At 41.7% G+C, this 25,484-nt stretch overlaps 1 protein-coding gene across 1 annotated transcript in view; it reads left to right on the top strand.

Annotated features, from left to right (window-relative positions):
* LOC126272469 (uncharacterized) overlaps nt 1-14,757 on the top strand; it is a 245,935-nt gene extending 231,178 nt beyond the window's left edge. The window contains exons 4-5 of the mRNA XM_049975347.1: nt 2,016-2,114; nt 13,297-14,757. Of these exons, the coding sequence (XP_049831304.1) occupies nt 2,016-2,114; nt 13,297-13,451 (254 nt within the window). The 3' untranslated portion in view covers nt 13,452-14,757. The remainder of the gene's footprint in view (nt 1-2,015; nt 2,115-13,296) is intronic.
* Nucleotides 14,758-25,484: the final 10,727 nt, after the last annotated feature.

Raw genomic sequence — 25,484 nt, 5'->3', positions numbered from 1 at the left:
AGTTGGTGATGTTTCCCCGGACTAATTTCCTCCATTATGAGATCACGTAATTAATGAACATACCCTAAATTAGTAATCCAACGTACCATCACTAATTATTTGCTAGTAAGACATAGGCTAATCGCGTGTAAGGGCATTCGATGTCAATTGTTCATATCATTCTTCCGTAGGATGACAAAAGGCTGCTTCAATCGGTAGCAATATTCACGATGAAGGTGGGATGAATCCAAATGCGGAAACGACGTCTAATATGAAAAGCAGGTTCCTGGACACTTTGAAGACGCTGCTGCAAGACAAAGCAAATGACAGCGGAATAATCAAAGGAGAGAGATACTGTTCTTTTATAGAGGACGTTAAACAAGCCGAGCAACGCAGAGAAAAGTGAGTGTTGACTGTCGTCCACTAAGAAAATATGACGGAAAAGAGAAACTAATTAAGCCAGCAACAGAAGACAACAGCGCTATTTTGTACTACTTCCATACAGAAGGACTGTTCGAAATAGTGTACTTTACGCACTTGAAAATGGATTATAAAGGTCGAACACAAACAGTAGAGGAACTGCAGTTTAAGTACAAAAATGTCACCAAAGACGACATTCTTTTGCATCCTCGCTTATGCAGACCTTGTCAGACTAAACTGTCTAATCCAACGAAAGGTTTAGTTTCCAACCTCTAACATTTAAAGACTTCAATTCAAAATGCCAGGTAACCAAGTCTATATTATTGCGACCCATGGAAAGGAAAAGAGCAGATGAAGTTGATTAACATTTGCTTGACATCTTTACCACTATAGGTGCTCCTCGTGTGCTGCAATCAGATAAAGGTAGAGAGTTTTCGATCCAAGTTATAAATGAGCTATATAACATGTGGCCTGAGCTGAAACTGGTTTTGGAGAACCCAGATATAGCCAAGGTTTCACCGAATGGGTCAACCAAGATCCAACGAAGATGATAATGACTTGGGTGCCGACAACTCAGCACACTGGACTGAGAGTCTTCGATTCATCCAGTTCGTGAAAAATCGTTCTTTGCGTCAAGGAATTCAGCAGTCACCATAAGAGGCAATGTTTAGCTGTAAAGTAAAAGTGGTGCCGAGTACTTGAAATCCGCCTAAAAAATTATGATATCATGGTGACTGAGGGAGACCTTGAGAAAGTGGAACACGAAATGGACAATGCTATAGACGTAATGACTACTTCCATCAATGAAGCTGCTGCCGTGGAGATCGAACCATCGAAAAGTTGAGACCAGTTACCTAACAACAATAGAGTTAAAATATTCTATGTGGTTTGTGAAGAAGTGTGTAGTGCTGCTCATTGTTGTATATCCTACGGCAAAGATGTGCATGCAATTTTTGGAAGCAGTAATGACGCAGATGAGGGATATGGAGGGAACATTACTTGCAAACTATGTTATAATAAACAGGAAATTAGGAAGAAGAGAGCAGAAGCTCACGGCATTTCGCAAGGGCAAAGTGCAGTGATGTTTAAAAATTCAGATGTAAAACTGACACCTGCAAAAGTTGGATGTCGCGATACGATAAACTGCAATCGCGATAGGCTACAATCGGACCTTTATCAAAGTCGGAAACATGATGGTACGCATTTCTCCCCCTTACACGAGGCATCACAACAACGTTTCACCAGGCAACGCCGGTCAACTGCTATATGTTCATGAGAAGTCGGTTGGAAAGTTTCCTCATATCAGCACGTTCTATGTGTCGCCACCGGTGCCCACCGTGTGTGAATCCTCTGAAAAGCTCATTTTCATAGCACAGCATCTTCTTCCTGTTGGTTAAATTTCACGTCTGTAGCACGTCACGTTTGTGATGCAGCATTTTTAATGGCCAGTAGTGTATTCTTATGTTCAACAACCGTTTATATGTGAGAAACTGGTTACTGCTTGCAGAAACTTCTCTAAACACGCAGTCTTTATTCTAGTGATCGCCATGTGCTTCTTCCTTGCTACAGTAAGCTGGTTCCTAATTACGCACTGTGCGCCTTCTTTTGTCCGGCAGGTCCACGTACGCAGCGGCTCTCGGAGGCCAGCACCATCTGCCCGTCTCCAGCGCAGACACCGGCGCTCCGAGCCAGCTGGCAGGGGGAGCCGCCGCCGGGTTAGTAACCGCCAGGCTTCCAGGGCTCTCTGTACGTTGTTGTCTACGTCTCGATGTGCGCCGACTCGCCAACGAACTTGTGGATCCGGCACCTTGTTTTAGCCTCTGTATCGCAACGATTGGAGCCAGAAGCAAGTTCCTGAAACACCTCGAAACCCTTACAGCACATCAGTATGTCGCCGATATTCCACGCCGTGTTTTTTGTCCTTAATAGCAACCATTCTAGGTTTACATTTCAGCAAGATAACGTCTGCCCCTTGACGTCGAGGGTTTCTACTGCTTGTCTTCGTGCTTTCCAAACCCTACCTTGGCCAGCAAAGTCACCACCTCACTTCCACGCAGTGAACGTTTGGAGTGTAATCGGCAGGGCCTTCAAACTATCTCATGATTTTGAGGATATAAAGCACCCACTGGACAGAATGTGGCACAGTAAACCTCAGGAGGACATCCATAAATTCTGTCAGTCAGTGCCTCACCCAATAACTGCTTGCATAAGTTCTAGAGGTGGATCAACGTGTTACTGACTTCCTTAACTTGTCAAGCTTTTTCTGTTGAATCAGTGATCCAATTTTCCTGAAATTGTAATCATTTGTTTGCCTGTGTATGTGTATCTACCGATTTCCGTCCCATTCGAATAATTTCATCGCGTTACGTAATTTTCTTGTCTTTTTTGAGTTGATTGTTTCCGTGAAAGCAATCTTTTGTAAAAGGAGGAAACTTCAGAGTCCTGGGGCCGCGCACACAATCACAAACCCCGTATCCACCTGTGGAGATTCTGAGGCGAGCGAAAGTTGCCTGGTTGCATTTTTAATCATCCCATCGGACCAGCCAGAAAGGACGAATCAAGAAGAAAGGTAATTTCTATTCTTCCACTCTTTAGCAACCGCAAGAACGACAATTTCTATCTAAACTGTACCACCTCGAGCCAAGGCCAGGCTCGTCTTTTCAGTGTCAGCGTCAGCACATCGACCCAGCATCCGGTGTAAAATGTCTTTGGGTTCACAAGAAGGTACCTTTGGTTGCATTTCAGATAATTTTGCCAACAGGAGCTACATTTCTGACACGTTAAGGTTGGTGGTGTCCACTATTTTCGAAGTTGCGTAAAGTTACTTTTCAGAAAGATAACGCAGAACCATACAACACCCTCATTGGCATTTAGCGACAAGGAAGTACTTCTCTGGGCGGCATCACTAACCTGGTATCTTTCTGCTTCGGTAACTCCCTCGTAGCACAGTAGTAGCGCTCAGTCGCCAGGTTCCATGTAGGTGGTGATCCTGCTGAAGTGGAGTGTTTAGGGATGCCAGTTGTTAATTGTCAACAACGTTTGCACTATACTTGTTTTAATACAGAAATTGCTTTGTCACACACGTCACAGAATCAGTATTTGCAATATGGCGGCTCTGGACTACGCCATTATATTCGCCTCTTTACACATATTAACACAGTTTCGTGACTTAACAGAATGACAGACACTGCCCATGACACGTGTCGTTCTTATAACTAATCACTTCAATTTAAATCTCGCTTAACATCTGAAATATGCACTCGCGACCTTTCTTTTAGAGCCGCCCCGGTTACTCGACCGTGCGTTTTGTGTGGCTCAAAAATGGTTCAAATGGCTCTGGGCACTATGCGACTTAATTTCTGAGGTCATCAGTCGCCTAGAACTTAGAACTAATTAAACCTAACTAACCTAAGGACGTCACACACATCCATGCCCAGGGGAGCGACCGTAGCGATCGCTAGGTTCCAAACTGTAGCGCCTAGAACCGCACGGCCACTCCGGCCGGCTTGTGTGGCTCCTCGCGACTTAACTCTCCCTGTCTTCCCGAAGGACAAGAGAGACCCCCCTTTCTCCCTCAGCCAATAAGGACACTTCTCTCGTTTCCTTACAAAAAGGTACGGCCAAGCTTTCAGGAAACATTCCTCACACACAAAGAAAGAAAATATGTTATGTGGGCATGTGTCCGGAAACGCTTACTTTCCATGTTAGAGCTCATTTTATTACTTCTCTTCAAATCACATTAATCATGGAATGTAAACACACAGCAACAGAACGTACCAGCGTGACTTCAAGAACTTTGTTACAATAAATGTTCAAAATGTCCTCCGTTAGCGAGGATACATGCATCCACCCTCGGTCGCATGGGATTCCTGATGCACTGATGCAGCCCTGAAGAATGGCGTATTGTATCACAGCCGTTCACAATACGAGCACGAAGAGTCTCTACATTTGGTACCGGGGTTGCGTAGACAAGAGCTTTCAAATGACCACAAACCGAAAGTCAAGAGGATTGAGGTCAGAAGAGCGTAGAGGTCATGGAATTGGTCGACCTCTACCAATCCATCGGACACCCAATCTGTTGTTCAGAACGAACACTTCGACTGAAATGTTCAGGAGCTCCATCGTGCATGAACCACATGTTGTGTCGTACTTGTAAAGGAACATGTTCTAGCAGCACAGGTAGAGTATCCCGTATGAAATCATGGCGGTGAATCGAGGAAGTACAGTACATACTGACGAAACTAAAATGAGCTCTAACATGGAAATTAAGCGTTTCCGGACACATGTCCACATAACATATTTTCTTTCTTTGTGTGTGAGGAATGTTTCCTGAAAGTTTGGTCGTACCTTTTTGTAACACCATATATTGTGACGGAAGTTTGTCTCGGAACATTGTCTCAGAAATAGTCGGATCTTGTCCCTACTATGGTTGCACCAACATTGCATCCTATGATTTCATCTCTAACGCTCCTCGCTGACTCTTCTTTGTTAAATATACATGTTGCCTCGCTGCTACTGAGCATTCCCGATAACATAAATACGCATAATACTTGGCTTAAACACGTGAAGGGAAGGTACATATGCATTACAACCAGATGTTGTCCCTACTGCCCTCACCTACTTCCAATTGAAGGTGTTCGTCTCTTGCGCTGAGTAGCATATTCTTCAGCTATCTCGCCCATTTGGAACATCTGACCACGGATTTCGGAGAGGACGTCATATCATCACTTTAAAAACATGCCCGTGTTTATCGTCCAAATACAACTCGATACCCTGCGTTGTGAGATCCGTTGTACCTAGCAAAAGTGGCATTTCTGCAAGATAACGCCTGCTCGCACACGGCCAGAGTGTGTACTGCTTGTTTTTGTGCTCGCCAACGTTGACCATCAAAATTCGCATCCTGTGTTCTTCGAAGTTACCTACAAATTCAATGATGTGTTCTTGATGCTATACTGCATAAGCACAATAAGACAAATTTCATTTTTCCAACCTTCCTTCTGTTGTAAAGGACAGCAGTGTAGACAGAGGGCCAGGACGAAACATAATAAGAAATGGAGAGTCTGTAACTAACCTTTACCCATTTATGTCACTATAAATTTTCTAAATAGGCTGCTGGACTTCCGTGATGGTGCATTTACGAACCCAGCAGAGAATCTGCCCTCTTAACACGACACCAGCAGTAAATCAGCCGCTCCTAACGACCTGTACATCCCTAACGACCAGCCACCGCCTCTAATGATAGAGTACAAGGTAGGGCATGCTTCGCTGCCCAATAAACGTAAGAGCGAGAGTTATATGACGGCCTACAGATGCTAAATTCGCCCAGTTGCAGTTATAAATTGCTCAAAAGAATTATATACACCATCGATATAATTTTAATACTTTTGTGGTTTTTTCGTCGTTTTCATCGGTAAACTCTTTCTCCATAATCTGTAGATCACGGAATACCTCCGCGTACAGCTACCTGAGTGACACAGTTAGTGGGAAATTTCCATTCTCTGTCGGTAGATTGCACTGTGTCTCAAATTATAAACGGGTCAAAGGGGTTTCTGTATTGTCTTCTGTCTGTCAACATATCTTAGATGGTGACTTAGAGCTTAGGCTGTTGACACATTATTATTACCGAAGGGCGTTCAGTGAGCAAAGCAACGCATTGTTTTGTCGGTCAGTTGCTGTTGGAAAAGGGCGGATTTGCTGTGGAACGGCATGTAGTTACGTTAAGTTCCGATATGGAGAGTCTGTAGCTGAGGTATTTTCCAAACGGAGATCTGCCATTAAGTTCCCTTTGGTGTAAAAACCATGGTAACGCTTATACTCATTGGCGCTTGAAGAATGTCTGCGGAGACCTGACGGTGAACAAAAGCACGGTGAGTCGTTGGGCGAAGCGTCCGTCATCGTGGCAGTAAGGTCAAGCAAATCTGTTCCTCCTCCTACTTGCCGTCCGACCGCACACAGCTGTGACCCCTGTGGTGTTGGAACATACGGACCGAAGTGATAGACGGACCACAGTCAAACACCTGGATGTCTTTGTTGGCAGTGCTGACACACTCCTCCTCTATTTGGGCTACTCAAAGATGTTTGCTAACCGCCTAATAGAAGACCATAATGAGTCACAAACAAAGAACTGAGTGAAATTGCCAGCGAGTTACAACATCGTCACAGGCGATGAAACCTGGGTTCACCAAGTCGAACAAAATGGGAGTCCATTGAGTGGGACCACACCAGCTCTCCTTCGAAGAAAAAGTATAAATCTGCACACTCAGACGGTACAGTCAATTCAGTGGTCTTCTGAGACTCTGACGGGTTATTCTGTTTCATATCCTCCATCATGGTGAAATTATCAGCACTGAAGTGTGTTTTGCTGCCCTTAGGAAATCAAATAAACAACTTCAGTTAGTTCCTCACCACAAAAGTGCAAACGAACTTCTCCTTCACCACGACAGTACACGGTACCCGAGAGGAGCTCACAAAACCCCATAGGACTGCACTTCCTCACCGACCATACAGCCCGGATGTCACACTTTCCGACTACCATCTGCTTGATCCAATAGAGGTTGATGGTGAGGTTACTGAAACAGAAGACGTTGGCTCCAGTAGAGGCATACAAGCCATTCCAGTTAGGTAGCGTAGGACTGTCACATTAAATGTAGATTGTTTTGGGAAATGGGAGAGTGGGGAATAATACGGTGTATTGGAATTCTGAATAATAGCAACATGTTTTCAGAAAAAAGTGTTGTATTACTTTTCGAACTTTCTTTCACTTACGCCATAGTCCCGCAGCGATCGCAGGGTCGGATGTGGCAATATTAGTCTTGGGGATGGCCGGATACGCCACTCTCTACCCCCCAGGACGGAATCAGTGTACCCCGACTGTCTGTGTCTAGTGTAAAGCGTGAATTAGTGCGGACGTGTTTCAAATGGTTCAAAATGGTTGAAATGGCTCTGAGCACTATGGGACTTAACAACTGAGGTCATCAGTCCCCTAGAGCCTAGAACTACCTAATAACCTAAGGACATAACACACATCAATGCCCGAGGCAGGATGCGAACCTGCGACCATAGCGGTTTCAAATGTCTGTGACGCATGTCACTGAGACGGAACGTAGGGACCGGCCCGGTATTCACCTAGCGGGATGTGGAAAACAGCCTAAAAACCACATCCAGGCTGGCCGGCACACCGGCCCTGCCGTTAATCCGCTGGGCGGAGCGCCGACCGGAGTCTAGGAAGCAGCGCATTATCGCTCTCGGCTACCCTGGCGGGTTGTTGTATTACTTATTGAACGTCCCTCCTATTTGCAAAGAAAGGTCGTCAGTTTGGAAATTCGCCCGCCCAAGCTGCGTACATCACATCGACGTACTTCGAACATTCGACCGCTGTCATGACATACAAAACATTAAAGATTTGGCTGGAAGTGGTTGATCTCAATCAACAACGCTTGCTAATAACCGTCACAGAATTTGGTTCTAACCGTATGCACGCTGACAGTCTTGAGCGCAATCGCTCAATAAAAAGATCGGACATATTAGTGGAGTCACGCTGTCATTTCAGATGACTGTCATTGTGAGCGCAGAGTCACGATGGATGTACCCTTATATGTGCATTCTTCCGTTTCTCCTTGGTAGAACATTTCCATATTTAAGATTAAGTAACAAGTAAGCTGTTTTCCTTTTCTACTGTTTTTTTCTTACTCCAAACTTCATTTTGAGCTGTTGGGTCATCTTTAGGAAACAACAGACTAGCGTCTGAAAGGTCTCTGGCAATCAAACATTATAAGCAAAGATACAATCCATTTGCTTAGAGTGTTTGGCGTCAAACTTGTTTCTTAACGTTGAAATTACGATTTGCACAACAGACAACGTTAAGCACAATAAATAGTTAATCTACATAACATTACAGATTAAATGGTTATAATGCAAACTTTGTGAGCTCCTGACATCATCTGAGAAACTATCAAACCGAGCACTCTTCATTTATGTTGTGCAGCAAACATGTTTGTTAACATTTTAATCTAAACTTTAGGCAATACACGATATTAAAATATAAAGTCCTAAAGTACTGAAAGTTGTACGACTATATGTGAGTTCGTGAAATTGGTTGGCAACCGCCTAATTGACAGTGGTAACTTGTGCTGAGCAACAAATAAGTTTTTACATTGCAAATTATGTTTTTATTCAATAGTCAACAACAATATCAATTTGACTTTTTTGGTAACGAAATACGTAAATAAGTGCGTTATACAATTCAGGATACGTACTTACGCCAAAAGCACAAAATAAACAATCTAAGCGATCGTTGCGCAACCATAATCACAAAACCTGAACAAAACTTATCAAAATGAGTAGTAAATCTATTATCTTGAAACAGTTCTTTCACGAAGGAAATGGAAGTGCTAGTAAAATGTTTAGTATATGCCATCCCTATAAAACTTCCGAAAAACACTTAGATCTATTAAATTGATATAAGATACATTGTAAACAAAGAAATTGCAACCAAACACGTTGCACGTAATGATTTACAAAAATAGCTTGTGTTAGACACTCCTGCATCACAATCTATGGGCCAGAACACACTGAAAAATATAAATAAGAGAATACTCAAAATAAAAATATTTTCACAAAGCAGATAATAGATGAACTTTGCTTCTCATGGACAAAATAATTTATCTTGAGCAAGTGAAACAGCTCTGCACACCCAATTCCAATATTCTCACCGAGGGTTCCCCCATAACATTTAATGAAGGAATTAAAAACTTTACGAACACCTGCAAAAGTATAATACCTGAATATGAGGCTTATTGTTTCATCAACATAACTCAGTATCTCCTAGACTGTGTGGACTTGCTAAAGTACACAAATAAGGCCAGCTTCTACGACCGTTTCCTCGAACCTACACCACACCAAAACTAAGTATCTCCTAAACTGTGTGGACTTGCTAAAGTACACAAATAAGGCCAGCTTCTACGACCTTTTCCTCGAATCTACACCACACCAAACTGTAAAATCACCAAAGAAATATGTTCATGTATCAAAACTGAGAGGAAATTTAAATTTACCTTTGGAATTGTAAATTCAGTGGACCTCGTTAATAAAGGTAAAAACCTTCCTATCACACATGGTGGAAAACTAAATCTTCCGATGTTACCGGCTGATTGAACATGAACACAGCTGGATATTACAGAAGTCAGAAGCGACCTTTGCCGACCATGTACTGAAAGAAGGCCACAGATACCAAGTCTACTCACAACTACTACATATAGCCAACGAAGGAAGAAAGTAAGCCTCTTCGAAGCACCTAAGGTAAGCAGACATTCAACGCAAAATCCCCAGCTGGTCATGAATGATCAGTTACATCTGAGCACATCCCCACTTTTATGCTTCACACGCTCAGAAGCGGGATGCACTCAGCCCTCGTGAGGCAAACTGAGAATCTACCTGAGTAAGATGTAGCGGCTCCAGTCGCGAAAATTGACTGTGGCCGGAAGAGCGATGCACTGACCACATGCCCCTTCGTATCCGCATCCAGTAACGTCAATAGGCTGAGGCTGACATGGCGGTCGGTCAGTAACATTGGGCCTGCCGAGGCTTCTTTGGGCAGAGTTTATAATGCACTCAACAAGCCACATATCCACAAAGCGCCTTACCTTGCTTGCCAGACAAACTCCAACAGTACAACTCGTAATATTTAAATATTGTGCATTTTACCCATGTACTATGTTTAATATTGCCCATTACATAAAAATGTAATTTACAATGTCAAACATATTTTTGTACAGCCAAGTTATTAGTACTCAGACAGTTCTCAATGAATTTGACGACTCACGAACTATGGCATCATAAGAGTATAGCTGATAATACTGTAATAGTGTTAGTGTTCAGTTAGACAGTTGTCAAGCCGTTTCACGACCTCACAAAATATGGCATCATAAGCATACGACCTGTAATATTATAAGATGGTGTATTTTAGTTATTGTGTATTATGCTGTGTATTGTCTAAATTTTAGTTTACAATATTAAAAAAACATGTTTGCAGCATGACATAAATGAAGAGTGCGTAGGGTATCAGTTTCTCAGCCGATGTCTGGACTTCACAAAATTTAGCATTTTTAACTATTTAACCTGTAATGTTCTGTAGTTAAATTATTGATTGTGCTTAACATTTTCCGTTGTGTAACGTAACATTTCAACGTTAAGAAACATGTCTGACGCCCAGAACTCTAGGCAGGTGGATTGTATCTATGCTTATAATGTTTAGATACCAAAGAACTAGTCTCCCTTTCAGACACTAGCCAACCGTTCCCTGAAGTTGGCCCAGTAAGCCGAAAACTTGTTTGAAATAAACAAAAATCAACCTTAAATACGGACATATCCTTCTGTGGAGGCTACAAGGAGAAGTAACACTGTCAGATGTATTTTCCAACCTCCAACACCTGGCGTGTGGCTTGAGGTGCTAACCTGGTAGTTAGGATATCAGCCGCTACATTTTCGACGCTTTAAGGCCTATCTTCGAGTTTCTTCGTCTTTTTTCAGCAACATAACACAATACTATATGTTGCCCTGTTGTCCTTGCCTGCCTCGACACAGAGGATGTTCCACTGATGCCCTGGCCAGCATGTTCTCTGTATACAAACACCTGACAGATAACTGACACCCGTACAGAAATCAGTAGAAGGATCATCTAATACAATGTAATTCTCCCACTGGAGGTGATAACCACGTGGTTTCGGCTAGGAACTGAGCCCACAGGGTCGCGCAGCTACGTCGCCTCCATATTAAGCCACTTGCGGAGGAATTGAACGCACAGTACCATCAAATTCAGAGAATGCTGATGTCTGCGCTTAACTCACTTTTACAAGTCCGAAAGATTTTCTATGTGGTTCAATTTTGGTGATTTTGCAGGCCAGCCCATATGTAGTAGGGTGGTGGAGTGTTCATATTCCTCCAGCACAACGAAGTTTGCTGTTGTCTTTACATGCCTGTGTGACCAGTCGCCTCTTGACGGGTGACAGGCTCCAACAGTTCATTGCATGCAGTTCCCGTCGCAACATTCTCTCTTTAAAGGGTAGGGATGGACCTCCATCCAGTACCTGCAGCCACTCCTGACTGATCTGGGAGCGATTTTGATGCACAAGATGTAAAACGAGTTTCCAGCCGCTCTCAGTCAGGATCGTTTTCCGACCACACTTCTGACGTCGCGTTTGTGGCCAGTTATATTACACCACTGCCTTTAGGCACGTTGAACAGTCTGCAGCGAAACACCAAAAATTCAGCAACTTCATACACAGTATGATTGTGGGAACAGGCAAACAAAAATGCCCCTTTTTGCCACTTCTTCTTCTTCTTCTTCTTCTTCTTGCGTTAAGGCCTCTGTAGCACCACGGGTAGCCCCTTCGTGGACTGCATTTTCCTCTTCTTCTTCCAGAACCTCTTCATTCTTTCTCTTCTTCTCTCTCGCTCTTCTTCCGCGATCTTTAGTGTCCGTTTCTCCTGTCGGGTCCACTGGTCACACTCTAATCTTTTCCTTTATTCTTCTCTGTCATTGATCTCCGGCATACTGGTCGGTGTATATTTGTTCCACCAATTTTCCTTTCCTTCGACCTCGATCCCCAATTACAACCAGTTCTTCCGAAGTTCAACAACCCACTAGGTTCCTGTCTTTCCCCTTGTCCTCCCTGTTGTTTCCCACACTCTCTTCGTCATTCCGTCCATACTCATCCTAACTGCATGTCCAGCTAACCTTGCCCTTTTGAGTCTGATTTCCCCGGATATTGTTCTCACATTCCGGTACAATTCTTCCCTAGGTCTTCGCATCAACCTCTCGCCACCACTTTTGGGACTTTTTGCTACTCTGTTATGGCCTTATATTTCCTCATGTTTACGTACAATATCCGCTTAAAACATATATGCCTCACTAATCGCTGCTGCCTTGCCACCTCTCGATCCCTGAGTCAACAGACGGGGACGTTTGCAAGACAGCTGCCATCTGCACGAACAGTTCGACGACGTTTGCAGCAGCATGAACTGTCAGCACGGAGACCGTGGCTGCGGTTACCCTTGACGCTGCATCACAGACAGGAGCGCCTGCGATGGTGTACTCAACGACGAACCTGGGTGCACGAATGGCAAAACGTCATTTTTCCGTATGTATCCAGGTTCTGTTTACAGCATCATGATTGTCGCATCCGTGTCTAGCGACATCGCGGTGAACGCACTTTGGAAGCGTGTATTAGTCATCGCCATACTGGCGTATCACCCGGCGTGATGGTATAGGGTACCATTGGTTACACGTCTCGGTCACCTCTTGTTCGCATTGATGGCCCTTTGAGTAGTGGATACTACATTTTAGATGTGTTACGACCCGTGGATCTACCCTTCATTCGATCCCTGAGAAACCCTATATTTCAGCAGGATAATGCACGACCGCATGTTGCAGGTCCTGTACGGGCCTTTCTGGATACAGAAAATGTTCGACTGCTGCTCTGGCCAGCACATTCTCCAGATCCCTCACCAATTTAAAACGTCTGGTCAATGGTGGCCGAGCTACTGGCTCGTCACAATTTGCCAGTCACTACTTTTGATAAAGTGTGGTATCGTGTTAAAGCTACATGCGCAGCTGTACCTGTACACACCATCCAAGCTCTGTTTGACTAAATGCCCAGGCGTATCAAAGGCGTTATTACGGCCAGAGGTGGTTGTTCTGGCTACTGATTTCTCAGGATCTATGCACCCAAATTCGTCAAAATGTAATCACATGTCAGTTCTAGTATATTTGTCCAATGAATACCCGTCATCATCTGCATTTCTTCTTGGTGTAGCAATTTTAATGGCCAGTAGTGTATGTTCATCCAGGTGTTGCATTTTTACCGGCCAGCAGTGCAGGTGTTTGCCCTTGTGTTTCAGTGCTGCCGGACGAACCGCCCCCTCTGTACGAGACCTGCGTGTCGGTGATCCCCCTGCCAGCAACAGGCGAGGCTACAACAGCGGCGACCCTGCCCATACCGCCGTCAGCTGCTACACTCCCGACGCCCTTGGGTCGCCGCTCTTCTGGCCAATAGCGGCGCCCTCCTTTCTACGCTTCGTCTGCAACTGTCCAAGCTTCGCACCGCACGCAGACACGGGCGAGGTTATCGACCTGTGGTTACTAAAGACTGAAATGGCGGAGGAACGCAGAACGTCTGGTGCAGAGTGTTCTTCGCAGGAATCTCGTTCTCACGATTCACGCTGCTCGTGCATCTGATCAGCTATTTTTGTAGCGGTGTACGTTAACGAGGCTCTTGGTGGAGTGGAGAGGGCCAGAGGCGAGGGATGTGCTGTAAGAAGTGGGCAGCCTATCAAGTGACGTACCAGCCAATAGCGCAGCTCTGCCGAGTATCGCTCTTGGGACCTCAGCGAGCATTTACTGTTGACTTCTGAGTTGTTACAAGAGTGTTGACTATTGTTTTCTGTTTTCAATGCTTGTTACTAAAGATGTGTAGGAATACCTTATGTACTGCACAGGTAATTCAAAGCAATAATATTCTTTCAAATTACAACATCACAAGCAAATAGCGGACACCACTACCATGGATAGAGCTTGTCGCAACACTATCATTTGCTAAGAGAGAGAAAATTCGAGTAGTGAGGTGTGAGAGAGAAGGAAGACTAGAATATTCTGCAAATTATTCCTTTTTTATGTTTTTGAGCTGCGGAAATCATTTGTATAATATTCGCCATCTGTCTCTGTAAAGAATGCATCACATTTTGTTATGTACACATCTTTCTGACAGATCTTCCGATTTTTTTATCCGCTGTGTCTTCAGCGAACAAACTGTGTCGCTGTTCACTTTTGGAAACGTTCTTGACTACTACACAAGTTGCCGTTTGTTAATCACTTGAATTCCTTACGTATCGTGTCAATTTCGTGTTTTAACCTCTCAATTTCATTAATAAAACTACTCTATAATTCCAGAATTTTTTTCCCCCTCTACTGTGTAACGTAAGCTGTCTCGAGTTTTTCTCGTAGAATAAACTACTTAACGGAGCAAAAGTGAAATCTGGGCTCCCATGGGCTGCTCTCTTATCAACTGAACCATCTGAGCACACCTTACAGCCCAGATATGTGCTAGTATTTCTGAGGGACCTTCAATTTTAAATTGTTTTTACTAGTCTGTTATTAGACACACTAAGTAATTACGTTTTTATAAGTGTCATATGCCGCACATTAAGATGCAGCTTGACATGCAAAACATTTTATTTCAGTTTGTACTAAAAGCTGTATCCTTTATAATGCATTGTTTATAGCGTGTCATAATTAAAGACGATTTCCCTTAGACATTTGAAATATAATTTTCGCGTTTTTAAAATAATTTAAATATATACACACAAATACCACGTGGTATCAACTTTTATTTTGGCATTACTGGTAACCTTTACCCAACAATTATGCATGAATGTCTTGTCATACTGGGCCTCAGATATAAATGACATCGAAAATCTTTCTCTTCTCAGCTAAATTCTTAACATATGAAGTAAAATGGTGTAACAGCACTTACTATAAGTTCTAAGTGTTCACATTCCATCATTATAATAGACAACGGTTATTTATTCTTGGGTTATCAAATGTTACCTGCTTTTCAATTACATCTTAGCTGAAGAATACAGTTAACAGCTGTTATCGGCCATTCACGCAAACATTTTGCACTTCTACAATGCATTCTGTGATATACCTATTTAACGCAACGATGAAAGTAAAGGAACTAAGGTAAGTCATATTTACAAAACACACACGAAAATGGTGGTATGGCTTCAAATTATATAATATAGCAGGTAAAATGATACAGAGATTGTATTTTAATTTTCGGTTTTTTAGTTCATTTCGTTTTATTTCGTACATGTGTCGACCTAATACAGAGAATTCACCAGCAGCTAGACACAGCAAACAAGGGATTACTGTGATTAGTAGGAGATTTCACAACAATTTATCGTTTCATATTAACTTAGCTGTAAGGAGTCCTCCATTAACAGCCCAATAGGATTCATTAGTTCTACAGTAGATGTAGCTTGGATTAGTTGAAGTGAATAAATTGCTTCTCATCCTTTAAAGTCAACATTTATTCCCGTAGAGGAATTTCTAAGTATGGAAACGGAAATGTAACATGTTTCGACGGTATACCTGACTCGAAAAAAGCCTAAAAGTTTTACAATGAATCATCAAGTAATTCAAGGCAATAAAGTTACAAATTCAGCTGTGTACGTACACAAACTGTTCAAAACAATCACGTAGCTGTACACATTGAATCAACTCTAACGAACGTATGTGTACATTTTTAAATTACAGTTGAGGGACCTACTCGTATAGTTCACAAAAAATAACCAGTTTTTCACTTATATCAGTCTGTTATAACAGCGATAAGGAAGAATTAATGCACCAATAAATTTCACTTTTCAGTCGCTGTACTGAAATCAGGGAAAATTTAATTGTATGAAGCATTTTAAGTTAGTTTCAAACTTTTTGTTGCTTTTGTTGTTTAATTACCTTGGCGACAGTTTAATTAATTATTAATTTCAACCCTAATGGCCAACTTGTTGTAATACACATACAGCAGTAAAAACTGGGATAAATTACAAGCAACCGTAAGGCAATCAATACTATGTCTTATTTCTTGCAAAACTGCATACATAACTACCAATTGGTGTACACCACTCTTAATCGCTCGACTTACGGCAGCTGGTTTCGAAGTAGCGGGGTCCATGTTAGCATTTCCGGGAACAATTATAGTTCTTATGCAGCAAAATTATACTATAGAAATATAACTTTAAGTTAGTGTGAAAATGCTTACATCGATTACTTAGTCTAAATTGACAGTTTCTCGCTGTTAGAAAACTACATTTCGATATCAATTCCCGTGTATGTAAGTTGCAACAGATTCTGTGCACTCGACACAGTGGATTTCAAACTAAAGAAGCATAGAAATTATAAAGTCTTCTAGGGACTGCATTCGAGTGAAGACTATGAAGAGTTAGAGAAAAACTTTGATTTCCTGACATATGCGTTACTCTTTAATATGGATTTGAAACATAAGCATGTTCTTGGTGTGCCAAAGTCACCCCAATAGTCGCCCACTGAAAATGGTGAAAGGAAAAAGGGCTTAGTTTTTAAAACAGAAAACCAAGTGGGTAAGTACATATAGAATGTGTTACCAACATTGATGTATGACTCGAAAAAGAATGCAGCATAAGAATCATTACATCCCACAGGACCGCAGCTGTGGCAGCAAGTATGAGAAGCAGGAATGTAGGTGCATTAAACCGTCTAGAGAGGAGCGAAACCTGAACTACCGGAAAACTTGTGGGCTGTTATTTCTTCCCTTCAATGAATTCCATACATAGCCACGGTGCAGAACTGGACATCTGATCAATTGTTGATCCTGTACCGAATACTACCAACAATACTAGAGTAGGTTTATCTTTTGAAGGACGAAGTCACCAAGTGGATTGTAAGGTGAAAGAGCTGCAGATGATTAAGATAGTGAAACCTGTTACAGGTGATTAAACGAGAAAATTGCAAAACCCTACGGCTCTGCCTGTTGTAATATACAATTGAGATGTGGAGATATGCGGCTTTTGTCTAGGCCCTGTAAACATAAACATTCAAATGGAACATACACTACGCTGTGACCAGATTGTTAGGTACGAACAGTCGGCTGTCAGAAATGACAGGTGAGGCTGATGGAAGCTGGGGCTGTTTTTTAGCAATAACACAAGAAACTTGTCTATAATTATTGTTAAATATTTGGTAACATACAACGACTGTTGTTACGATATTTTTAAGATAGTGATCCTGATGGTGTAATGATGACATACACAGAGACTTGCAGGATATACAGATCGAATGGAATGCTCCAAATTTTTGAGTTTACATGTTGTTGAAATTTAAAATGGTAGAAACAGCTGTTTAAATATCAAAAAACAGAGTTGCTAGTATTCGAAACAAATAAATAGACATATTAATATATTCTTATAATCTAATCTTATTACTGCCTTGGGCGATAATTTATGGTTTTTTTAAGAACTGCTTTCAGCAGAAACATCTATTATGCAAAAAGAGATAAATAATCTACGGCAATCTAAAAGATGTGGATCTTTAAGCGAAAAGGATCAAATTAAGTGAAAACAGTAGTGAAAACGATGATGTCATTAACAGAGTACTAAGAAGACACGGAATCCACAAAGTATTTAAAAAACAAGACAGGTTCACGAATACTCACAAAGGACTTGCGCCCCTCCTTTGGCGCAACAGGGGTAGCTTATATAAAACCCTTAGCACATGCTGTCAAGTGTTCGTAGAGACTGCAAAACGAACCAACTATCTCGATTTAACGAATACAGCATCAATTATCACCTTTGAAACACTGATAAATCAGCAGAAGCACTTCATGCACTGGGACCATGGAGCCACGTAATTCATTTCTCCGAGCCTATATGGTTTTGTCTAGATCCAGCCATTACTATACTAGCTAGAATGTACAGAGAGGCTACAGCAATTCGAAAGTATCAAACACAACTTTAACAGAAAGAAGTAGAATTTCTGTAAGCTTTAGTGCTTAATAAAATAAGCAGCAGCAGCTCTTACTTAATAGTAGCTTATAAGCAGGTTGGCTTGCTGAGTTTCTTTTACGTTTTACTGTTTAGATTCTGATGATGTTTTCATCACTGGAAGACGAAACATTAGGTAGAGGTATACGCCTTGGACCACGACCTATAAAACAAAAAACCACGAAGGTAGGTGGAAGTTACGAAAGTTAATCAATGCTCCTCGCTTAGTAACACAGAGCCATATTTAGCAATAATCACCAAAACACCTTCTCGGACGTACACGCTTCCGCATACGCTGCATGGTTGTAGAGTGCGACGGTACCATGCGCTTCCTTCACTTAACACAACAGCTTATGCTTACGTCGCTATGCTGGTCGGCGAATTTAACACAGTCAGCTACGCCGAATACAATCCCTTTATCTGACGTAGCAACTGTGACAATTATACAAAACATGTGAGAACTAGCAAAACGTGGGCTTTGTTGTTACTGAGATGTTCCATGGGAAGATTGATTTCACGGTGTTCTTCACGATAGTCTGTCATCTGCAAATGACTTAATTTCAAACTGATTTCTGTATTCTAATTTGGGTCTCTCTATACCATTTTTGCCCTCCTCATTTTCATCCATTATCAAATTGACAACTTCTTGATGCCTCAGGATGTCCTATCAACCGAACCTTTATTTTAGTCACACTGTGCAATAAACTTCTTTTTTCCCCGAATTCGATTCAGTAATCCTGGAACAGTATTCGATCTACCTACCTAGTCATCAACATTACTGTACAGGACCACATTTTATAAGCTTTTCTTTTCTTCTTCACTGAATTGTTTACTGTCCACATTTCAGTTCCTTACAAGACTACCCTACATACAAATATCTCCAAGAAAGACTTCATGGTATTTAAATTTATATTACGTATTAAAAAATTCAAATTTTTCAGAATTGCTTTGATTGTAGTCGCCAATCTGCATTTTTTACCTACTCTACTTTGGCCACTGTGTTATTTGCTGTGCAAATATCGAAAGATCTACTACTTTTATTCAAAATAGCTTCAAAATCGTTTAATGTGTCTCGTTTCCCACTATAATCCGTTCTACATCATCTGATTTAATTCGACTACTTCCATTGTCATTGGTCCACTTTTGTTGACATTGTTGTTGTTGAGGGTTTCAGTCCATATACTGGTTTGATGCAGCTCTCCATGCTACTGTATCCTGTGCAAGATTCTTCATCTCCCAGTACCTACTGCAATCTACATCCTTCTGGATCTGTTTAGTGTATTCATCCCTTGGTCTCCATCTACGATTTTTACCCTCCACGCTGCCATCCAATATCAAATTGGTGATCCCTTGATGCCTCAGAATATGCCCTACCATCCGATCCCTTCTTCTGCTCAAGTTGTGCCACAAACTCCTCTTCTCTCCCATTCTATTAAGTACCTCCTCATTGGGTATGTGAACTACCAATCTAATCTTCAGCATTCTTCTGTAGCACCACATTTCGAAAGCTTCTATTTTCTTCTTGTCTAAACTATTTATCGTCCATGTTTCACATCCATACATGGCTACACTCCATACAAATACTTTCAAACACGTTTTCCCGACACTTAAGTCAATACTCGATGTTAACAAATTTCTCTTCTTCAAAAACGCGTTCCTTGCCATTACCAGTCTACATTTTATATCCTCTCTACTTCGATCATTTTCAGTTATTTTGTTCCCAAGTAGCAAAACTCCTTTACCACTTTAAGCGTCTCGTTTCCTAATCTAATTCCTGCAGCATCATCCGATTTAATTCGGCTACATTCCATTATCCTCGTTTTGCTTTTGTTGATGTTCATCTTATATCCTCCTTTCAAGACACTGTCCATTCCGTTCAACTGCTCTTCCAGATCCTTTGTCGTCTCTGACAGAATCACAATGTCATCGGGTTTTATTTCTTCTCCATGGATTTTAATTCCTACTCCGAATTTTACTTTTGTTTCCTTTAGAGCTTGCTCAATATACAGATTGAGTAACATCGGGGATAGGCTACAACCCTGTCTCACTCCCTTCCCAACCACTGCTTCCCTTTCATGCCCCTGGACTCTTATGCCATCTGGTTTCTATACAAATTATAAACAGCCTTTCGCTCCCTGTATTTTATCCCTGCCACCTTCAGAATTTGAAAGAGAGTATTCCAGGCAACATTGTCAAAAGCTTTCTCTAAATGCTATTTTCTAAGATAAGTTGTAGGGTCAGTATTGCCTCAAGTGTTGCAACATTTCTGCGGAATGCAAACTGATTTTCCCCAAGGTCGGCTTCTACCAGTTTTTGGCGTTAATCTAATCTATCATCAAGACACTTCGAATCCATTTCGCTCTATCTGCAAGATCCGTGCCGCCTCCGACAGAATTATAGTGTTATCGGCAAATCTCAAAGCTCTTATTTCTTCTCCCTGAACTTTAATTCTCTCTCTGAATTTCACCTCCGTTTCTTCTACTGATCGCTCATTCAAGAGATTGTATAACACCTTAGATGGGCTAAAACCCTGTCTCATTCCCTTCACAACATCTGTTTCCCCTTCATGTCCGATTTTTTATAACTGTAGTCAGGTTTCTGTACACGTTGTAGACAAGTTATTGTTTCTAGAAATTTATCCCTGACACTTTCAGAATTTCAAGGAGTAAGGTCCAGTCAATATTCCTAAAAACGATGGTTGAGTAGAAGTGAATGCACATTCAAACTGATATCTCACACATGTAGCAAAAAAAAATCCATGTTTATCTCAGGTGAACCAGCACTTTTAGGGGTCAAAAATAAAAATCCCCTAAAAATTTTGCTTAACCAGCCTAAGAGTAGTAACTGGTGCCGTAGGAAACGAATCTTACTGGATAATAAAGGTCAGCTCTGTGAGAATAGCTAAAGATTACTCACTGTTAAAACGTGAAATAAATAAATTTCATACTTCCATACCCCCCCTCCCCCCCATTGAACCTCAGCGATACCGATAGCAGTACCGTAGGTGCAACCACAACGGAGGGGTATCTGTTGAGAGGCCAGACAAACGTGTGGTTCCTGAAGAGGGGCAGCAGCCTTTTCAGTAGTTGCAGGGCAACAGTCTGGATGATTGACTGATCTGGCCTTGTAACACTAACCACAACGGCCTTGCTGTGCTGGTACTGCGAACGGTTGAAAGCAAGGGGAAACTACAGCCGTAATTTTTTCCAAGGGTATACAGCTTTACTGTATGGTTAAATGATGATGGCGTCCTCTTGGGTGAAATATTCTGGAGGTAAAATAGGCCCCCTTTCGATTATCCGGGCGGGGACTACTCAAGACAATGTCATTATCAGGAGAAAGAAAACTGGCATTCTACGGATCGGAGCGTGCAATGTAATATCCCTCAATCGGGCAGGTAGGTTAGAAAATTTAAAAAGAGAAATGGATAGGTTAATGTTAGATATAGTGGGAATTAGTGAAGTTCGGTGGTATGAAGAACAAGACTTGTGGTCAGGTGACTACAGGGCTATAAACACAAAATCAAATAGGGGCAATGCAGGAGTATGTTTAATAATGAATAGTAAAATAGAAATGCGGGTAAGCTACTACCAACAGCATAGTGAACGGATTATTGTGGCAAATATAGATACGATGCCGACGCCTACGACAGTAGTGCAAGTTTATATGCCAACTAGCTCTGTAGATGACGAAGAAATTGAAGAAATGTGTGATGAAATAAAAGAAATTATTCAGATAGTAAACGGAGACGAATATTTAATAGTCATGTATGGCTAGAATTCGTCAGTAGGAAAAGGAAGAGAATGAAACGTAGTAGGTGAATATGGATTACGGGTAAGAAACGAAAGAGGAAGCCGCCTGGTAGAATTTTGTGCAGAGCACTACTTAATCATAGCTAACACTTGGTTCACGAATAATACAAGACGACTGTATGCATGGAAGAATCCTGGAGATACTGACAGGCTTCAGATAGATTATTTAATGGTAAGACAGAGATTTAGGAACCAGGTTTTAAATTGTAAGACATTTCCAGGGGCAGATGTGGACTCTGACCACAATCTGAAAAATTAAGATTTCTCAGAATGTGAAGATATGTTCCAAGGTACCAAATATTCGTTTACCGGAGAACAAATATTCGACTGAAATTTCGAGGGGTCGCACTCTATGAGATCTTGTCAATACTGCATTTAATGATCTGTCTGTGACATTATTACACCATTCTGTATCGGTGATAAGTAAGTGAAATCAAATCAAGCAGAAATACTGTCATAAACCAGTCACAAGTTAAATAGAGACTTCAATTTTCAAAACAGAAAAAAGGTTTGATACTTTAAAAAGACACACTTAATTTGCAAGTATATCATATTCTACGGTAAATGATCTTTTCCTGTTTCAAGGTACAAGACAGTGCACGGTCGACAAAATGCTGTCCAAATACTACATAAATAATTCTAAAATACATAGCCCCCCCCCTCCCCCTATGAACCATGGACCTTGCCGTTGGTGAGGAGGCTTGCGTGCCTCAGCGATACAGATCGCCGCACCGTAGGTGCAACCACAACAGAGGGGTATCTGTTGAGGGGCCAGACAAACGTGTGGTTCCTGAAGAGGGGCAGCAGCCTTTTCAGTAGTTGCAAGGGCAACAGTCTGGATGATTGACTGATCTGGCCTTCTAACAATAACCAAAACAGCCTTGTTGTGCTGGTACTGCGAACGGCTGAAAGCAAGGGGAAACTACAGCCGTAATTTTTCCCGAGGGCATGCAGCTTTATTGTATGATTAAATGATGATGGTATTCTCTGGGGGGAAATATTCCGGAGGTAAAATAGTCCCCTATTCGGATTTCCGGGCGGGGACTACTCAAGTGGATGTCGTTATCAGGAGAAAGAAAACTGGCGTTCTACGGGTTAGAGCGTGGAATGTCAGATCCCTTAATCGGGCAGGTAGGTTAGAAAATTTAAAAAGGGAAATGGATAGGTTAATGTTAGATATAGTGGGAATTAGTGAAGTTCGGTGGCAGGAGGTACTTCTAGTCAGGTGACTACAGGGTTATAAACACAAAATCAAATAGGGGTAATGCAGGAGTAGGTTTAATAATGAATAGGAAAATTGGAATGCGGGTAAGCTACTACAAACAACATAGAGAACGCATTATTGTGGCCAAGATAGATACGAAGCCCACACCTACTACAGTAGTACAAGTTTATATGCCAACTAGCTCTGCAGATGACGAAGAAATTGAAGAAATGTATGATCAAATAAAAGAAATTATTCAGATAGTGAAGAGTGACGAAAATTTAATAGTCATGGGTGACTGGAATTCGGTAGTAGGAAAAGGGAGAGAAGGAAACGTAGTAGATGAATATGGACTGGGGCAAAGAAATGATAGAGGAAGCCGCCTGGTAGAATTTTGCACAGGGCACAACTTAATCATAGGTAACACTTAGTTCAAGAATCATAAAAGAAGGCTGTATACATGGAAGAAGCCTGGATATACTGACAGGTTTCAGACAGATTATATAATGGTACGACATAGATTTAGGAACCAGGTTTTAAATTGTAAGACATTTTCAGGGGCAGATGTGGAATCTGACCACAATCTATTGATTATGAACTGTAGATTAAAACTGAAGAAACTGCAAAAAGGTGGGAATTTAAGGAGATGGGACCTGGATAAACTAAAAGAACAAGAGGTTGTACGGAGTTTCAAGGAGAGCATAAGGGAGCAATTGACAGGAGTGGGGGAAAGAAATACAATAGAAGAAGAATGGGTAGCTTTGAGGGATGAAGTAGTGAAGGCAGCAGAGGATCAAGTAGGTAAAAAGACGAGGGCTAGTAGAAATCCTTGGGTAACAGAAGAAATATTGAATTTAATTGATGAAAGGAGAAAATATAAAAATGCAGTAAATGAAGCAGGCAAAAAGAAATACAGGCGTCTCAAAAATGAGATCGACAGGAAGTGAAAATGGCTAAGCAGGGATGGCTAGAGGACAAATGTAAGGATGTAGAGGCTTATCTCCCTAGGGGTAAGATAGATACTGCCTACAGGAAAATTAAAGAGACCTTTGGAGAAAAGAGAACCACGTGTATGAATATCAAGAGCTCAGATGGAAACCCAGTTCTAAGCAAAGAAGAGGAGGCAGAAAGGTGGAAGGAGTATATAGAGAGTCCATACAAGGGCGATGTACTTGAGGACAATATTATGGAAATGGAAGAGGATGTAGATGAAGACGAAATGGGAGATAAGATGGTGCATGAAGAGTTTGCCAGAGCACTGAAAGACCTGAGTGGAAACAAGGCCCCGGGAGTAGACAACATTCCTTTAGAACTACTGACAGCCTTGGGAGAGCGAGGACTAACACAACTCTACCATCTGGTGAACAAGATGTATGAGACAGGCCAAATACCCTCAGACTTCAAGAAGAATATAATTCCAATCCCAAAGAAAGCAGGTGTTGACAGATGTGAAAATTACCGAACTATCAGTCTAATAAGTCACAGCTGCAAAATACTAACGCGAATTATTTACAGACGAATGGAAAAACTGGTAGAAGCGGACCTCGGGGAAGATCAGTTTGGATTCCGTAGAAATGTTACAACGCGTGAGGCAATACTAACTTTATGACTTATCTTAGAAGAAAGATTAAGAACAGGCAAACCTACGTTTCTAGCATTTGTAGACTTAAAGAAAGCTTTTGACAATGTTAACTGGAATATGTTGTTGTTGTTGTCTTCAGTCCTGAGACTGGTTTGATGCAGCTCTCCATGCTACTCTATCCTGTGCAAGCTGCTTCATCTCCCAGTACCTACTGCAACCTACATCCTTCTGAATCTGCTTAGTGTACTCATCTCTCGGTCTCCCTCTACGATTTTTACCCTCCACGCTGTCCTCCAATGCTAAATTTGTGATCCCTTGATGCCTCAAAACATGTCCTACCAACCGATCCCTTCTTCTAGTCAAGTTGTGCCACAAACTTCTCTTCTCCCCAATCCTATTCAATACCTCCTCATTAGTTACGTGATCTATCCACCTTATCTTCAGTATTCTTCTGTAGCACCACATTTCGAAAGCTTCTATTCTCTTCTTGTCCAAACTAGTTATCGTCCATGTTTCACTTCCATACATGGCTACACTCCAAACAAATACTTTCAGAAACGACTTCCTGATACATAAATCTATATTCGATGTTAACAAATTTCTCTTCTTCAGAAACGCTTTCCTTGCCATTGCCAGTCTACATTTTATATCCTCTCTACTTCGACCATCATCAGTTATTTTACTTCCTAAATAGCAAAACTCCTTTACTACTTTAAGTGTCTCATTTCCTAATCTAATTCCCTCAGCATCACCCGATTTAATTTGACTACATTCCATTATCCTCGTTTTGCTTTTGTTAACGTTCATCTTATATCCTCCTTTCAAGACACTGTCCATTCCGTTCAACTGCTCTTCCAAGTCCTTTGCCGTCTCTGACAGAATTACAATGTCATCGGCGAACCTCAAAGTTTTTACT

The sequence above is a fragment of the Schistocerca gregaria genome, chromosome 5, assembly GCF_023897955.1.
Source record: "Schistocerca gregaria isolate iqSchGreg1 chromosome 5, iqSchGreg1.2, whole genome shotgun sequence".
In the NCBI taxonomy this organism is placed as follows: Eukaryota; Metazoa; Arthropoda; class Insecta; order Orthoptera; family Acrididae; genus Schistocerca; species Schistocerca gregaria.
Note: the sequence above shows the minus strand (reverse complement) of the source record. Positions and strands in the feature narration are given on the sequence as shown.